Raw genomic sequence first — 17,620 nt, 5'->3', positions numbered from 1 at the left:
ATCAAAGGTGAGCCCAGGACCAGTAGGCAGGTCACCAGAGCTGAAATTGAGCACTGTCTTTACTGCTAACTCATCCCTGATCTTGGATTTTTTTTTTCTTTCAAGTATGGCCATTAAATGCAGCTCTCAAGTGTTCCAAGTTAAAATGATAAAATCTATAAATTATAGAATTTCCTATATTCCCCAGATCAAGGTGTCCATTCAAGGAGGAAGATGAGCTGATTCCCTTCTAAATTTACCAGACAGGGTCCAAGGACTTGAGTGCACTTCAACACATTTCTGTTTCATTTGCATGATCCCTGGACCCTGTCTCTACATTTCTCCTCTTATCTTTTATCCAGATGTTGAGGTGGAAGTTAGTGGGGTGTGTGTGTGTCTTTCCCTGGCATGCACATCTGTGGCTGGCTATTGAAGGTTCCCTTTTGCCCCATACCCTCCTTTCTGCAGCACTTCTGTAGTTGTGGTACTCAGACCAGGCCACTGCTGAGATAATCACAAACACCTCATTTGTTTGCCCAAAAAGAGTCTGCATTGCTTCCCTTGCTTTTTAAAAAGAGAACTGACAGCCACAACACAATAATTCAGGATTACTCTAGTTAAGCATTCAGGAGCAGGTGCATCCCCTAAACAGCCTGCCATTTCAGGCAGTTATCTCTATTTTCTTGAAGGAAATGGGCAAGGTTGTTGCAGATTGTCAAATGGAGATGGTCTGCAAACTTGGGCCATTTCTCTTCATCTGATTTTCGGGTCACCTCAAAGTGGATCTTATTTCTTCCTTCTACTTTTAAAAATTACTTATTTCACTGGCTTGCCTCAGACTTCCCATTTCTGATAACACCCTTTTCAACTCATCAAGAACTCAAGAGTTTTGTGATCTGGACATGAGTGTAGGTTCTTCCCTGATGTTGAAAGACATAAAAGCATCTTTCTGGATCTCTCTTCCATGGGGCTTTCCTCCAGTGCAAGGACTTGTGTTTAATGATCTGATGCTTCCATGTGGGAGGTTATTTTGGGTTTGAGTGATGTGCTTAAGAGAACTAATAGTGCTTTTTAAAAAAAATTTATTTTGGATATATGGATATCTTCTTACTGCTTCATTAATAATGATATATTTGTAAAGTAATGTGGTCTGAGATAATATGTCTCATCTTTTATTTTCTCCAGTTCATAGGAATAAAAGGCCTACCTCTTTCCTACTGTGAATCCCACCTAGTTTTGAAACACACTTTATCACACCTCTCCACATAAGGGATATTATTCTAACTGACTCATAAAAATACCATTTATCTGCCTACAAATTATTTTTTTGCATGGGGAAATCTAATATAATAAATGTGTGTTCAGGGGCATTCACATTCTGAGCAAAAACAAGCAATAACAAATTATAATCAGGTATAATTACTGCCTACTTAGAAAAAAATGATAATTTTATTACATTATAGATATAGAACAGCACCTGCTTCTAACCATCCTGGGGGCTCAACCTGGTATGCATTTTTGTGCTCTATTAAATGCTCTTGTTTTCCAACTGCAGCTCAAGGATAAGGATCAGCATTTCCTCAGCTTTCTATTTGTTGCTTTTTGTTTATTGAAAGCATCTTCTTTTTCCCCCTTCCTCCTGTTCCCTGCAGACCAGGAGTGCTGTGCACTGACTGAATATCTAAGTTAGAATATGAGCGCTACTTCTTTGTGGCACCAGCAGAATTACTTTTCACTGGGGAAATGTCCTTTCTGTGATCTCATTTGATCCTTGGGAGCCTAGTCATCTTGGAATGGTGATCACTGTTTGTTTGAGTAGTTGCTAGACTTGAGTACTTTGTTGAGTAGTAGCTGGATCTGAGGTTACTGTTGGCCTTAGCACCCTTCTTTCCAGGTCTAGTCTGAGAAATAAAAGGTAAATTTAAAAACAGTCATTCTAAAAAAACAAAAATCACAAAATTAGGCAGTAGAAATCTAGAGTGGTAAGCAGAGACCTCCATCCTCAGATGACTGACATATAATGTTACTACTTAGGTCACACTGAGGAGAATTATCCCATAGTAAATGAGCACACCATCATCAAACACATCCTAAGAAAAATGAAAAAAAAAAAAAAAACTGTCATAACTAAATATTACCTACAGTTGAGTGAGAATCAGAGTGGTATCGCTGATTTAAGAAGAGAAAATCACTTTGAACTGGAAATATTAAATTTATCTCAGTGATCATCCAAGTGTGATGGCAGAGATATTCTCAAACCACAGATTCAGTAAGCTTACTAACCCAAAACTTACTAAAATATCATAAAAGGTTTTAATATGCAGAAGACAAATAATCCCAGAAGGAATTATTTCCTTTCCACATTTTATCTAAATAAGGCATGCTGCTAAATCTAAATAAATAAGAACAATAAGAATATTTTGATAGCAAGGTAGAATCAACATTTCAGACTGTTGGGGGTCAGTGAAAAAATATGTTAAACTTTTTATTCAGAAATAAAACACAGATTAACTTTAGAGCTTATTAGGGAAAATATACTTCTCTCTGTATTTTAAGGTAACAATAAAAATATTGGAAAAAGAATATATAGTTTTTAAATGTATGAGGGAAAACCATGGAAAAAAGAAAATTTGATCATTTCAACAAAAAGAAGGAACGAGGGAAGATAGGAAACACAAAGTACAGTGGTAGATATAAAAACAAGCATATCTGTAATCACAATAAATGTGAATGGGCCAAACTCATTTATTATGAGACAGACTATTAAAAGCTGCCTACTTTGTTTTCAGTTCTTAAGAGAACAATGTAATATTATCTTGCTGAAATGTTTCTTTTACTATACTATTACTATGTCTCAACAGGTATACCTATAATTTTAAAACAAAATGTAACATTATAATGTAACTATATATGCACCCAGCAGAGGAGCACTGCAATATATAAGGCAAATATTAATAGCCATAAAAGGAGAAATTGATAGTGATACACTGAAAGTAAGGGACTTTAACAGGTGATCCAGACACAAAATCAATAAGGAAACACAAACCTTGGATGATACATTAGACCAGATGGACTTTGTTTATAGAACATTCCATCTAAAAGCAGCAGAATACACATTGTTTTCAAATGCACATGGAACATTCTCCAGGATTAATCACATGCTGGGCCACAAAGCAAGCCTTGGTAAAGTTAAGAAAACTCAAATCATATCAAGCATCTTTTCTGACCACAATGCTGTGAGATTAGAAATCAACTAAAAGAAAAACACTGTAAAAACACAAATATGTGGCAGCTAAACAATATGCTACTAAAGCAATGGATAACTGAAGAAATCAAACAAGAGATTTAAAAAAAACCTAGAGACAAGTCACAATGAAAACATGACCATCTAAAACCTATGAGACACAGCAAAAAAGCAGTTTTAAGAGGAAAGTTTATAGCAATGCAATCTTACCTCACAAAACAAGAAAAACCCCAAATAAACAACCTAACCTTATGCCTGAAGCAACTAGAGAAAGAAGAATGAACAAAACTCAAACTTAGTAGACAGAAAGAAACCATAAAGATCAGAGCTGAAATAAATGAAATAGAGAAAACAATAGAAAAGATCAATGGAACTAAAAGCTGATTCTTTGAAAAAATGAACAAAATTGATAAACTTTTAGCCAGATTTATCATGAAAAAAAGGGAGAGGACTCAATGAATTTAGAAATATAAAAGGAGAAGTTACAATGAACACCACAGAAATACAAAAGATCATAATAGACAGCAACAAGCAACTATATACCAATAAAATGGACAACAAAGAAGAAATGGGTGAATTCTTAGAAAGATGCAACCTTCCAAGACTGAACCAGGAAAAAATAGAAAATATGAACAGACTAATCATAAGCACTGAAATTGAAACTGTGATTTAAAAACTCCCAACAAACAAAAGTCCAGGATCAAATGGCTTCACAGGTGAATTCTTTCAGATATTTTGTAAAGAGCTGACACCTATCCTGAAACTCTTCCCAAAAATTGCAAAGGAAGGAACACTCCCAAACTCTATCCATGAGGCCACCATCACCCTAATACAAAAACCAGACAAGATCACACATAGAAAGAAAATTGTAGGGTTGACATAGACACACTACTACATTTAAAATAGATAGTGGACAAAGATCTGCTGTATAGCACAGGGAACACTTCAATAGTCTGTAATAAAGTAAATAGGAAAGTAATTTCAAAAAGAATAAGTAAGAGTGAAGTCACTCAAGTCATGTCTGACTCTTCATGACCCTCTGGACTGTAGCCTGCCAGACTCCCCGTCCATGGGATTTTCCAGGCAAGACTACTGGAGTGGGTTGCCATTTCCTTCTCCAGGGGATCTTCTTGACCCGGGGATTGAACCCATTTCTCCTGCATTGCAGGCAGACTCTTTATTGTCTGAGCCACCAGGGAATCCAGACATATGCATATGTATAACTGAATCACCTTACTATACACCTGAAACTAACACAACATTGTTAATCCACTGTAGTCCAATATAAAATTTTTTTTAAAGGAAACACACATAAAAATAACAGAACTGCAAGAAGGAACTGTCATACCTAACCTATTCAGAGACTTGAATATAACTCTTCTTGAGAACTTATAGTTCAAGAAGACAAAAGGAGAAATGAACAATATAATTTATTAGCATTTTAATATATGTATTCTTGTACACGGGCATAGAATAGATAGTCTTTCAAACACACATGACATTTGTCATGGATGATATATAGAAAACTAAAAAACACTGATGAAAGAAATCAAAGATGACACAAATAGTTGGGGAAATATACCATGTTCATGGATCAGAAGAATCAATACAGTGAACATGAGTATATGATCCAAAGCAATCTATAGATTCAATGCAATCCTTATCAAGCTACCAATGGTATTTTTCAGAGAACTAGAACAAATGATTTCACAATTTGTATGGAAATACAAAAACCTTGAATAGCCAAAGCAATCATGAGATGGAAGAGTGGAACTGGAGGAATCAACCTGCCTGACTTCAGGCTAGTACTACAAAGCAACAGTCATCAAGACAGTATGGTACTGGCAAAAGACAGAAACATAGATCAATGGAACAAAATAGAAAGCCCAGAGATAAATCCACGCACCTATGGACACCTTATCTTTGACAAAGGAGGCAAGAATATACAATGGAGAAAAGACAATCTCTTTAACAAGTGATGCTGGGAAAACTGGACAACCACTTGTAAAAGAATGAACCTAGAACACTTTCTAACACCATACATAAAAATAAACTCAAAATGGATTAAAGATCTAAATGGAAGACCGGAGACTATAAAACTCCTAGAGGAAAACATAGGCAAAACACTCTCTGATGTAAATCATAGCAGGATCCTCTATGACCCACCTCCCAGAGTAATGGAAATAAAAGCAAAAATAAATAAATGGGACCTAACTTAACTTAAAAGCTTTTGCACAATGAAGGAAACTATAAGCAAGGTAAAAAGACAACCTTCAGAATGGGAGAAAATAATAGCAAATGAAGCAACTGACAAAGAATTAATCTCAAAAATATACAAGCAACTCCTGCAGCTCAATTCCAGAAAAATAAATGACCCAATCAAAAAATGGGCCAAAGATCTAAACAGACATTTCTCCAAAGAAGACATACAGATGGCTAACAAACACATGAAAAGATGCTCAACACCACTCATTATCAGAGAAATGCAAATCAAAACCTCAGTGAGGTATACGCCAATCAGAATGGCTGCTATCCAAAAGTCTACAAGCAATAAATGCTGGAGAGGATGTGGAGAAAAGGGAACCCTCTTACACTGTTGGTAGGAATGCAAACTAGTACAGCCACTATGGAGAACACTGTGAGATTCCTTAAAAAACTGGAAATAGAACTGCCATATGACCCAGCAATCCCACTGCTGGGCATACACACCAAGGAAACCAGAATTGAAAGAGACACATGTACCCCAGTGTTCATCGCAACATTGTTTACAATAGCTAGGACATGGAAGCAAGCTAGATGCCCATCAGCAGATGAATGGATAAGGAAGCTGTGGTACATATACACAGTGGAATATTACTCAGCTATTAAGAATGCATTTGAATCAGTTCTAATGAGGTGGATGAAACTGGAGCCTATTATACAGAGTGAAGTAAGTCAGAAACAAAAACACCAATACTATATATTATTGCATATATATGGAATTTAGGAAGATGGTAACAATGACCCTATATATGAGACAGCAAAAGAGACACAGATGTAAAGAACAGACTTTTGGACTCTGTGGGAGAAGGCAAGGGTGGGATGATTTGAGAGAATAGCATTGAAACATGTATATTATCATATGTGAAATAGATTGCCAGTTCACGTTCAATGCATGAGATGGTGCTCAGGGCTGGTACACTGGGATGACCCTGAGGGATAGGATGGGGAGGGAGGTGGGAGGGAAGGTCAGGATGGGGAACACATGTACACCCATGGCTGATTCATGTGAATGTATGGCAAAAACCACCACAATATTGTAAAGTAATTAACCTCCAATTAAAATAAAAATAAAAAGCAGAAATAGAGTCACAGGAAAAAAAAGCTAAAACTAAATATCTCAAAAGAGTACCATAGATCATATTCATTCTCCACAAGTGGAAGTCAAAAAAGAGATTATCCAATCTTACATGTCTAGATTTTTTTTAATAGTCAAAAATGAATAAAGAAAAAATACAAAACATTTAGATCTGAATGAAAATGAAAGCACTGTGTGCCAAAGAGAAAGAGAGAGAGAGAAGCAACTAAAATGAAACTTAGAGGAACATTCATGGCTTCAAATGCATTTCTGGAAAAAAAAACAAACACTAAAATTTCAAATAAATAAAACGGTAAGGACAATACAGTTAAGACTAAAGCAAAAACAAATCAAATAGACAAACCTTTGACAACATGAAAGTCTCAAATGCTCTCATGAGTTTAAAAATGGGATGTAACCTCAGATATGCACATGTGCATGCTCAATTGTGTCCAACTCTTTGCAATCCTATGGATTGTAGCCTGCCAGGCTCTTCTGTCCATGGGATTCTCCAGGCAGGAATACTGGAGTGGGTTACCATTTCCTTCTCCAGGGGATCTTCCTGACCCTGGGATTGAACCCATATCCCTTGCAACTCCTGCATTGGCAGGCAGATTCTTTTACCACTGAGCCACCTGGGAAGCCTTGTAACCACAGATAGAGATGCATGCTATAAATGTGTGGTTCTGAAACTTCACTGTGCATCAGAAATACTTGGAGAGTTTATTACAGTTTTCTGGGCCCTACTGTCAAAGTTTTTAACTCAGTAGGTTTGGGGTAGGCTCAAAAATTTTCTAAGCTATTTCCCACTGATGCTGCAGCTGCTTCTGGGCCCACACTTTGAAAATCATTGCTATAAACCGACTCATAGCAATTACGAAAACTTGACTGAAAAGGATACTATGAATTACCACATTTGGGTCATGAAGAAAAAGAAGACTCAACTAAACTAAGAAGACAAATTAATTTAAATCAAAATACTACTGTCACCTCCTAAAATAGGCACTAGGCTCAACATATTTCTACAGCTGAATACTTTATGGAGATAATTCTCATTTTATATAAAACATCTGGAGTATAGAAAAAGAAAAGTACCTGAATCAGTTTACAAAAGAGTTGCTTTGATACAGAAAATGAACAAAATTATATACCTCTATCACTGAGTAACACAGATATAAAAGGATTAGCAAATTAAATCCAATACATCATGACCAAGTAGTATTTATTCGAGGAAAACAGGTATTTTTTTTAAATTGTGCCACTCATTAGAAATATATAAAGGATTAAAAAAAATCCTATGATTCTCTCAAGTATTAAAAAAACTTTATTTAATCAGGAAGAAATAGAAAATCTGAACAGACAAGTGAGGAGATTGAATCAATAATGAAAAGTCTCTCAGGAGAGAAAGGACCAAGAGCAGATAACTTCCCTGGTGAATTTCATCAGATACTTAAAGAATACCAATCATTCTCAAACTCTTTCCAAAAAATTTCAGAGGGGAGGAACACTCCCAAACTCATTTTACAAAGCCAGAGTTACCTTGTTACTAAAGCCAGAAAAAACACTACAAGGAAACTACAGGCCAATATCCCAGATGAATATAGATGCACAAAAATAAATTTCTCAATAAAATACTAGTGAACCAAATTAAGCATCACATTAAAAGGATTATTTACCATGATCAAGTAGGATTTATTCCTGGGATGTAATGATGGTTCTACACACACAAATCAGCCAAGTTATGCATCACATTAATAGAATGAAAGAAAAATATTATATGATCATCTCAATAGATGGAGTAAATCCATTTGACAAAACTGAACATCTGTTCATGATACAAACCTCAATAAATTATGTATTAAAGCAATGTACCCCAATTTAATAAAGGCCACATACGACAACCACAGCTAGCATCCTATTCAATGGTGAAAGTTTAAAGCTTTTCCTCTTAAGATCAAGAAAAAGACAAAGGTATCACCACTCCTATTCAATGTAATACTGGAAGTCCTAGACAGAGCAATCAGGCAAGAAATAAGTCATCCAAGGTGGAAAGGAATATGTAAAATTTTCTTTGTTTGCAGATGATACAATTTGCAATAGTCAACAGGGACATGAAAAGGTGCTCAGCATCACTAGTCACCAGGGAAATGAAAACCAAAACCACAATAAGATATCAGCTTCTGCCTGTGAGAATCGTGAAAAAGGAATAACAGGAATAAAAAATGTTGGCAAGGATGTGGGAAAAGCAGAACTGTTGTGCACTGTTGCTGGGATTATAAATTGGTACAGCCACAAGGGAATAAAACAGTATGGAGGTTCCCCCCCAAATTAAAAAAAAAAAAAAAACTACTATATGATCCAGTAGAGAAGGCAATGGCACCCCACTCCAATACTCTTGCCTGGAAAATCCCATGGAGGAGTCTGGTGGGCTGCAGTCCACGGACTCGCTAAGAGTTGGACACGACTGAGCGGCTTCATTTTCACTTTTCACTTTAATGCTTTGGAGAATGAAATGGCAACCCACTCCAGTGTTCTTGCCTGGAGAATTCCAGGGACGGGGGAGCCTGGTGAGCTGCTGTCTATGGGGTCGCACAGAGTCAGACACGACTGAAGCGACTTAGCAGCAGCAGCAGCAGATGATCCAGAAATTCACTTCTGGGGATATATCCAAAGGAAATGAATATACTACAGAGAAATCTGCACATTCATGTTCACATTAGCCAAGATATGAAAACAACCTTAGTGTTCTTCGATGGATGAATAGATAAAGACGTGTATACATTGGTGTGTGTGTGTGTGTGTGCGTGCAAGTATATGTGTGTGCAAGTATATAACAGTATATCACTCATCCATCAAAAATAAAGGAAACTCTGCCAATTGTGACAACATGGATGGATATTGAGAGCATTATCCTAAGTGAAATAAGTCAGAGAAAGAAAATACCATATGGTCACTTGTATGACTAATCTTAAAACAAACTCATGAAGAAATATTAATAGATAAGACTTGTGATAAACAAGGCAGGGTATTGACAGTTGGTGAATTGAATGAAGGTGGTCAAAAGGTACAAACTTCCAGTTAAGAGATAAATAAATATTGAAGATATAACATACAACACAATATTGATAGTTAACACTGCAGTATAGTAGATATGAAAGTGTTAAGACAGTAAATCCTGAGAGTTCTCACAAGGAAAAAAACTTTTTTTCTATATGAGATGTTGGATGTAACCAAAATTTATTGTGCTTATCATTTCACAGTATATAAGTCAAACCATTATACTGTACACCTTAATCTTCTACAGTGCTGTATGTCAATTATGTGTATGTGTGTGTGCTCACTTGCTTAGTTGTGTCCAAATCCATGCAGCCCCATGGACTGTAGCTTGCCAGGCTCCTCTGTCCATGGAATTTCCCAGGCAAGAATACTGGAGTGGATTGCCATTTCCTCCTCCAGGGCATCTTCCTGACTCAGGGGTCGAACCCATGTCTCTTGTGTCTTCTGTATTGGCAGGCGGATTCTTTACCATTAGCACCACCTGGGAAGACCATGCCAATTATATGTTGATTATATTTCAATAAAACTTGGAAAACTTCTGAAATAAGAGTAGAAGCACAGGGAAAAGTTGAACTCATGATCAAAGAAGGAATCCTTTCTAACCCTGAGTAAGTCCTAGGCCCCTGAAAACTTCACTAGGTTATAATGAAGCATGCCATTCTTGCTTGCTGGCTCGACAGCAAATACTGTCCAATGTGTGAACCCTCTTGTCTGTCTTCAGTTCAGTTGTTACTCAGTCATGTCTGACTCTTTGAGACCCCATGGACTGCAGCACGCCAGGCTTCCCTGTCCATCACCAACTCCTGGAGCTTGCTCAAACTCCTGTCCATCGAGTCGGTGATGGCATCCAATCATCTCATCCTGTGTTGTCCCCTCCTCCTCCTGCCTTCAATCTTTCCCAGCATCAGGGTCTTTTCAAATGAGTCAGTTCCTCACATCAAGTGGCCAAAGTACTGGAGTTGCAGCTTCAGCATCAGTCCTTCTAGTGAATATTCAGGACTAATTTCCTTTAGGATTGACTGGTTGGATCTCCTTGCAGTCCAAGGACTCTCAAGAGTCTTCTCCAACACCACAGTTCAAAAGCATCAATTCTTTGGTGTTCAGTTTTCTTTATAGTCCAATTCACATCCATACATGACTACTGGAAAAACCATAGCTTTGACTAGAAGGACCTTTGTCAGCAAAGTAATGTCTCTGCTTTGTAATATGCTGTCTAGGTTGGTCATAGCTTTTCTTCCAAGGAGCAAGCATTTTTTAATTTCATGGCTGCAGTCACCATCTGCAGTGGTTTTGGAGCCCAAGAAAATAAAATCTCTCACTGTTTCCATTGTTTCCCCATCTCTTTGCCATGAAGTGATGGGACCCAATGCCATGATCTTAGTTTTTTGAATGTTGAGCTTTAAGCCAGCTTTTTCACTGTCCTCTTTCACTTTCATCAAGAGGCTCTTTAGTTCCTCTCCTCTTTCTGCCAGAAGGATGGTGTCATCTGCATATCTGAGGTTATTGATATTTCTCCCAGCAATCTTGATTCCGACTTGTGCTTCATCCAGCCTGGCATTTCTCATGATGTACTCTACATATAAGTTAAATAAGCAGGGTGACAATATACAGCCTTGATGTATTCCTTTCCCGATTTGGAACCAGTCTGTTGTTCCATGTCCAGTTCTAACTGTTGCTTCTTGACCTGCATACAGATTTCTCAAGAGGCAGGTATGGTGGTCTGGTATTCTCATCTCGAATTTTCCACAGTTCATTGTGATCTACATAGTCAAAGGTGTTGGCATAATCAATAAAGTAGAAGCAGATGTTTTTCTACAGGAGTTGTCTGTTTTAGAAGGCATTAACTCTATCTGTGCACTTCTCTGATTCAAGCTCAGTTTGTAAAGAGTCTGCCTGTAATGCAGGAGATCCGGGTTTGATTTCTGGGTCAGAAAGATCCACTGGAGAAGGGATAGGCTACCCACTCCAGTATTCTTGGGATTCCCTTGTGACTTAGCTGGTAAAGAATCCTCCTGCAATGCGGGAGACCTGGGTTTGATCCCTGGGTTGGGAAGATCCCTTGGAGAAGGGAAAGGCTATCCATTCCAGTATTCTGGCCTAGAGAATTTCATGGACTGTATAGTCCATGGGGTCACAAAGAGTCAGACACAACTGAGCAATTTTGACTTTCTGATTCAAGCTGCACCTTTTGTTCCCCCAGGAGCATTCATCCCTCGGTGTAATGAGGAGGGCTATTACAAAGCCACACAGTGCCACGGCAGCACGGGGCAGTGCTGGTGTGTGGATAAATATGGCAACGAGCTAGCCGGCTCCAGGAAACAGGGTGCTGTGAACTGTGGTGAGTAAGGCCTTCTGCACCTGCCCCTCAGTGACCTCTAGAGACTCGTAGGTACTCACTGTATGAAGATCTGGGTAGAAGAATCTCAAGAGGTCACTGTGGTCTACAGTGAGCAAGTTGACAATGGAGACACAGTGAACCTGGAATCACATGAGATGATGCATAGCTAGTTTTTTGAGTGACAGGAGCTCACCATGACCATTGAACTGGACAGCAGTTTTTGACAGTCAGGGACTGGCTGCAGGCCAAGAGTGACTCTCAAGATAAACCTCCCTAGAGCTTTTAACAGACTAAAGCTTGTGGTCCCTACCAGGTAAATGGGGATGCTTCCATGTTCAAAAGGTAAACTGCATGGTTTTGCCCTACCACTAAGGAGATCATGAGGCATAAGCAGAAACTTACCTCCCATCTCTTCTTCCTCCTTTCAGAGGAGGAGCAGGAGACCTCGGGGGACTTTGGCAGCGGTGGCTCTGTGGTTCTGCTGGATGACCTGGAGGATGAGCAGGAGCTGGGACCCAAGGACAGACTGGGGAAGCCGCGGGTGCATGCCCGGGCGGTGACGGAGGATGACGAGGATGAGGACGACGACAAAGAGGATGAGGTCGGGTACATATGGTAGTCCCCACATGGAGGAGGACACGAGGTCTGCACAGAATTGCAAGTCACTTCCTGTTCCTGCATTTGTCTCTAAGACTCCACAGCACACAGCCTCTTCTCCATCGTCGCCCTCTCCACCCAAGCTAGGGTTTTGGAAGACAACTCCTTGTTCCCGGATCATGCTGATTTTGCATACGGCGTGTGGGAAGAAGGGTGTTGTGCTTTGTTTTTTAGACAGGGGAATGGCTGGCTGAATGAGAGCCTCCTTCCCTTCTGTGAGTTTTTTTTACAACAAGCATGTGATGTATGTGGGATTCTGACAATGCAGGGAGCCCCCACCCTCTAAACGTCAAAGACCCTTTCCAGTCACCCACACGGGTGGTTATTACAGCATGGTTCCCAGCCTTACCGTGTCTAAGTGCTTTTCTTGTGTCCTGTAGATGTTGTGGAAAACACACCACACTGTACCTTTTCCCCCCTGCCCAACCCACCCCCCACCACCCCCCACCACCCCCGGTGTCTATTATTACAAATCAGTTTTTCAGTTCACTTGATCTGGCTTCCTACAAATAACAGCCTTAATTCAGTCAAGAGTCCCTTTGGGGAATCAATTTTCTTTATTAAAAAAGGTATCTGGATACTTCTGTCTGTATGTGCATAAATAGGTAAGTATATACAGAAGACACTGTATACACCACTCAGAAAAAAAGGGGGGGGCATTGGGTATCTATTAAAAAATTTATTTGAAAAACAATTACACATTTGTCAGCTTGTCCAGACCTGGATCGTCATTTCTGGAATAGCAAATCTGTATCGAAGTCCTTTTTTTTGCACTACCAGTTGGCACTTGTAGCCTGCAGGCTGAGGAGGCTGTTTCCATCTGCGGCGGCGGAGTTACTGGAAGCCTCTTTGATTTGGATAAGCCTCTGTCTGCCTAAATCGCTTTCCTCGCAGAAGCCATGAGACTCCCACGTGGGCAGCTTCACAAGCCATTGCTCTCATTTCAGCTCCAACCCCACTTTGGGCTGTGGCAGTCCTGTCTGTGGCAGGCCCCTTTCTCCCCTACCTACTCAAGGGCTTTTTGTAAGGCATGTACACATACCCCCTGCTCTCTAAGAAGACAGTATCCTTGCTGTTCCTTAGCAGAAGAAAATTTTGCATCCTTAACTCAATCTTTCAGTTTTGCCCCTATCTATCCACACATCATAATGAGGCTACAAAAGCTCTACAGATTTTCTTTGATCACTTAACATTTGTAAACAATCTCAGATGGAGGCCCAGAAAGAACTTTATAACAGCACATGGGAAGCCAGGGTGGGATTTTTTAAGAGCTAATCCTGCCCTCATCCCCTCCCCCATACATGTGTCAAGGGACTCTTGAAGAAAACCCTTCACCATTGCATTTCTTTGCCCTAAGTCAACTCCTGATTAGAATCCATCTCCAAATTTTGTAGGGTCATCATCTCTACAATCTTTAGGATTTCTCCCAATACAAGTACCAAAGAGTAGTCTTCCAAGTGGCCCCATTTAGTTCAGTATGGGCCTTAAGCTCCTGTACAACCTGGTTTCCACCTTCCTCACCAGCCACCCAGCAAGGCTCTGTGGCCCACATTTGTTTTCTTCCCTTCCTGCGCTCCAGCCAGTCCACAAGGAGACCACACAAACTCAGGCAAAAAATATATTCAGCCAAACTATGATTATAGTGGTAGCTGACCAACCCCTACTCCAAACTGACCATTTGTTTCTACTTTACCAGCCCACCTCAAACTAGTATTTTTAAATCCCTGCGTTGGCCAGGCCCACTTGCCTTATCCCTGGAGTTGGCTGAGATGGGACATGAAATTACTTGATACACTGAACTTGTTTGGCCTGAAAGACATGAGTACAGCCAGGACCCTAGGTATCAGGTGACCATAGACAAGCTCTGTATTGGGATCTCAACTCCATCACTTCTGTTTCAATTTTTTTTCTCACTTGAACAAAACTCTGAGATGATAATTTATGAAAAAACAGGTGCTTAATTGCAGCTAAATTATAATCACTTATATAAAAGAATCGAGACATATTAAAAAAATCTCAGTCTAGGCCATCAGAGAAAACCATTGTTATTGTCTCCTCTGAGCTTAGAAAAATGCACAAGAGAACGAATTAAAATCGACAAATTGGTTTCACTTAGAGAAACTTCTAGGAACAGAGTGAACCACTGATTTTAATTTGCCTAATTATCTTATGACAAGTGTCAAATTAAGATGACACTTAAAGATCCTTAGCATTAACTTAATGATGGAGAAGAGTGCTCACTAGTCAATTCCCAGGAAGGTAATGAGATGCTCATTTTCAGAGATATTCCAAGAAGATATTTTGACTCATTAAAATATTAAATAAAAAGCCCTCCTAAGACTGGAACCCAAAATCAATGGAACAACATTAATGCCACTTTTCATGCCTCACTTTGGCAAGACAGCATTAGTTTTTTTCAAAGGTACTTTGCGTAAGTACTAAAGATGTGATTTTTTAGTTACTTTGTCTTTAGAAGAATTTTTGCTTTTCTTTTTTCTTGGCAGGAGTGCTTTAGATAGTGACAAAGTATCCATCAAAATCTTGATTAAAAAATATAGTACTGTGATAATCATTCCCTTATTGTAGACAGGTATGGAGTTGAAACTTCAACGACTCATTTTTGGAACCTCCTTAGTGAATAGTTTTATTTTTATTCTATAAATGGTTCTTTAATTTGATACCATTTCCTTAGCATCTAAGTTAAGCCCCACAATTTTCTTCCACAATGGTTAGTTATCTACCATATTAGTGTCTTTTTGTTTCCGCCAACATTCTAGGCATGTTGTAGGCAAGGTAGGGAATTCCCTCCTACTGAACCAGTTCTTCCTCCTTCATGCCCGTCTTCCCACACCCAGCAGTGAATGACAACATGTCTGTCCAGGTCTGCCCCTCTCCTCTTCCCAGGATGCCATCTACAGTTTTGTTTTTAACCTTGACCACACTGTACAGTAACAAACAAGAGCCCTTTCTACAGTGGGTGGTTTTGGTCTTTTTATACCTTTTTCTCAAAGTCACTGATGTCTGTCTCTGTTCCATGTGTAGCAATGTAATGAGAGCCCACCAACTCCTGAGTGTCAAGTTTGTTGTCCCTGTTGTAGATGAAATAGTGAAGTAGATAAACCTAGTAAATTCTGAATGCTTTCCCATGTAGACTTATCTGGAATGTGAACATGACTCTTTTGGTTAATAGTAAATGCTTAACTGTAGTCCTGAGTAGGTGCATTTGTTTGTCTCAATAAATTTTAATTTGTCTGCAATGTCTGAGCATTTGTATCTTGTTAGCTTGCACGTGCGCTCACCAGGCCATGTTCGTACATCATCTCTGCAGAAGAGTTGGGCAAGTCAAGGGGGTAAGTAAATGCAAGGCTCTCTGTTAAGGCTTCTGTACATGGGAGGGAGGCCAACCACGTGGTGGTGCAGCCTGACCTGACCCTCTCAGAACACGCTGGCACACCCAAGCCCTGTGCCCGCTCAGCCTAGAATCTTAGCATCCAGTCCCTCTTTTTGCTGCTTTCTTCTTTCTCAAGCTACAACTTTGTTATTTCATCCTTATCCATCAGATTTCATTGTTGTCATCCTGTTCACAACCTTAAGCTTTTTCAGTTCTTATTCCTTTCCTCCCTAGTCAGTTCTTCTCCAGTTCTCTTGGGAGAAAAGAAACAAAAACCAAAAAACTTCACAGGGACTCTGAGTTTTCCTCAGTTCATGGATTAACACACCATATGCTTGTCAAACATCAGAAAACACCCAATCGGAACAGAAATTATTTCCTTTCCACCTTATCCACATGAAGGCCAATGTATCTATGACTTAATTATACCCTGAGTGAGTAATTTCAGCACCAACTGAGGTAGAAACTATCTTATGAATAATTCTAATCCTTTACCCAATGGACCGTATTTTACAGACAATTTAGAGATTGACAGTTCACGGAAAGGTGCTTCATAAATCCACAAAATAACTAATGTCAGGAGAACAATGGCCAATATGAAGCCTCTGGGGTAGGTACAGGGTACATTAAAGAGTAGCTGGCATTGGTGGACACTTCTGAAATTCCTCTTAACAGCAGATTTATAGTCAAGCCCCACATGTCTCCTCAAGTTGTGCCTTCATGGAATCCACCTCAGTCTGTTAAAAAGGCCAGGACCAAAAGAATACTAATTATATAGTGTGAGTGAAAAGGTCCCAGCACCTCTCAAAATTCTGGGTTGGTTATGAGATTTACTTTGATAAATTAATTCAAGGAAAGGGGAAGATTTCAACATTTATTCATTCAACTAGACTTATATGGATTAATTAGGAGATTTATAGATCTATAGATTAATATGGGTTTGATGGATGAATGCCATTATGGGCAGGCACCACATTCAGTGCTAGGAATACAGAAGTGAATAAGACCTCGAGGGTCCTTCTCCGTAAAGTTGCCTCCTTGAAAAAGACAAATAACTGCTACAGTATGGGTTGATGGATATCACAGTTGACACCAAGGTCTACTCCAGCCTTGTCAAAACCTGCCTTTCTTGGTTTCCCATATCCATCAATCCCTGAATTTCATCTTACCTCTCTGGCTATTCCTCTTAGGTCTCCTGTATACCCTTTCGTTCAGCCAGTTCTGCTCATACAGGTGTCCCTCTCATCTGTGTCCTCAGCTCCTTTCTCCTCAATTCTACATGCTTTCTCTAGGCAGTCTTATCCACATCAGTGTTTTCAACCAACTCCTCCACTTGGAAAAGCCCCATTCTATGTTTCAAGTGCAGCTTTTGACTCTGCTCCATTTTGAAAAAACAAAACTACCTGGCATTTAGATCATTCTACTCAAATTTCCCATTAACACCTCAACTTCAAACCTTAAAACATCAAAATGATAGAATGAAATATAGAGTGAATATGCACTGACAATAGGAGTCAGCAAGGTTTTAAAAAAACACAAACAAAAAAACAATTCCTAGCAAACATGAGCGAGCCATAAAGGAATAGATTGATAAATTTCCTCCATCAAAATTAATAG

The 17,620-nt window shown here is 39.2% G+C and overlaps 1 protein-coding gene across 2 annotated transcripts in view; it reads left to right on the top strand.

Annotated features, from left to right (window-relative positions):
* Window positions 1-15,825, top strand: part of SPOCK1 (SPARC (osteonectin), cwcv and kazal like domains proteoglycan 1) — a 566,336-nt gene extending 550,511 nt beyond the window's left edge. For both annotated transcript variants that reach the window (XM_061151354.1, XM_061151353.1), the window contains 2 exons: window positions 11,818-11,955; window positions 12,384-15,825. In XM_061151354.1, coding sequence (XP_061007337.1) covers window positions 11,818-11,955; window positions 12,384-12,574 — 329 coding nt within the window. In that variant the 3' untranslated portion in view covers window positions 12,575-15,825. The remainder of the gene's footprint in view (window positions 1-11,817; window positions 11,956-12,383) is intronic.
* Window positions 15,826-17,620: the final 1,795 nt, after the last annotated feature.

Source organism: Dama dama, chromosome 9 (genome assembly GCF_033118175.1).
Source record: "Dama dama isolate Ldn47 chromosome 9, ASM3311817v1, whole genome shotgun sequence".
In the NCBI taxonomy this organism is placed as follows: Eukaryota; Metazoa; Chordata; class Mammalia; order Artiodactyla; family Cervidae; genus Dama; species Dama dama.
Note: the sequence above shows the minus strand (reverse complement) of the source record. Positions and strands in the feature narration are given on the sequence as shown.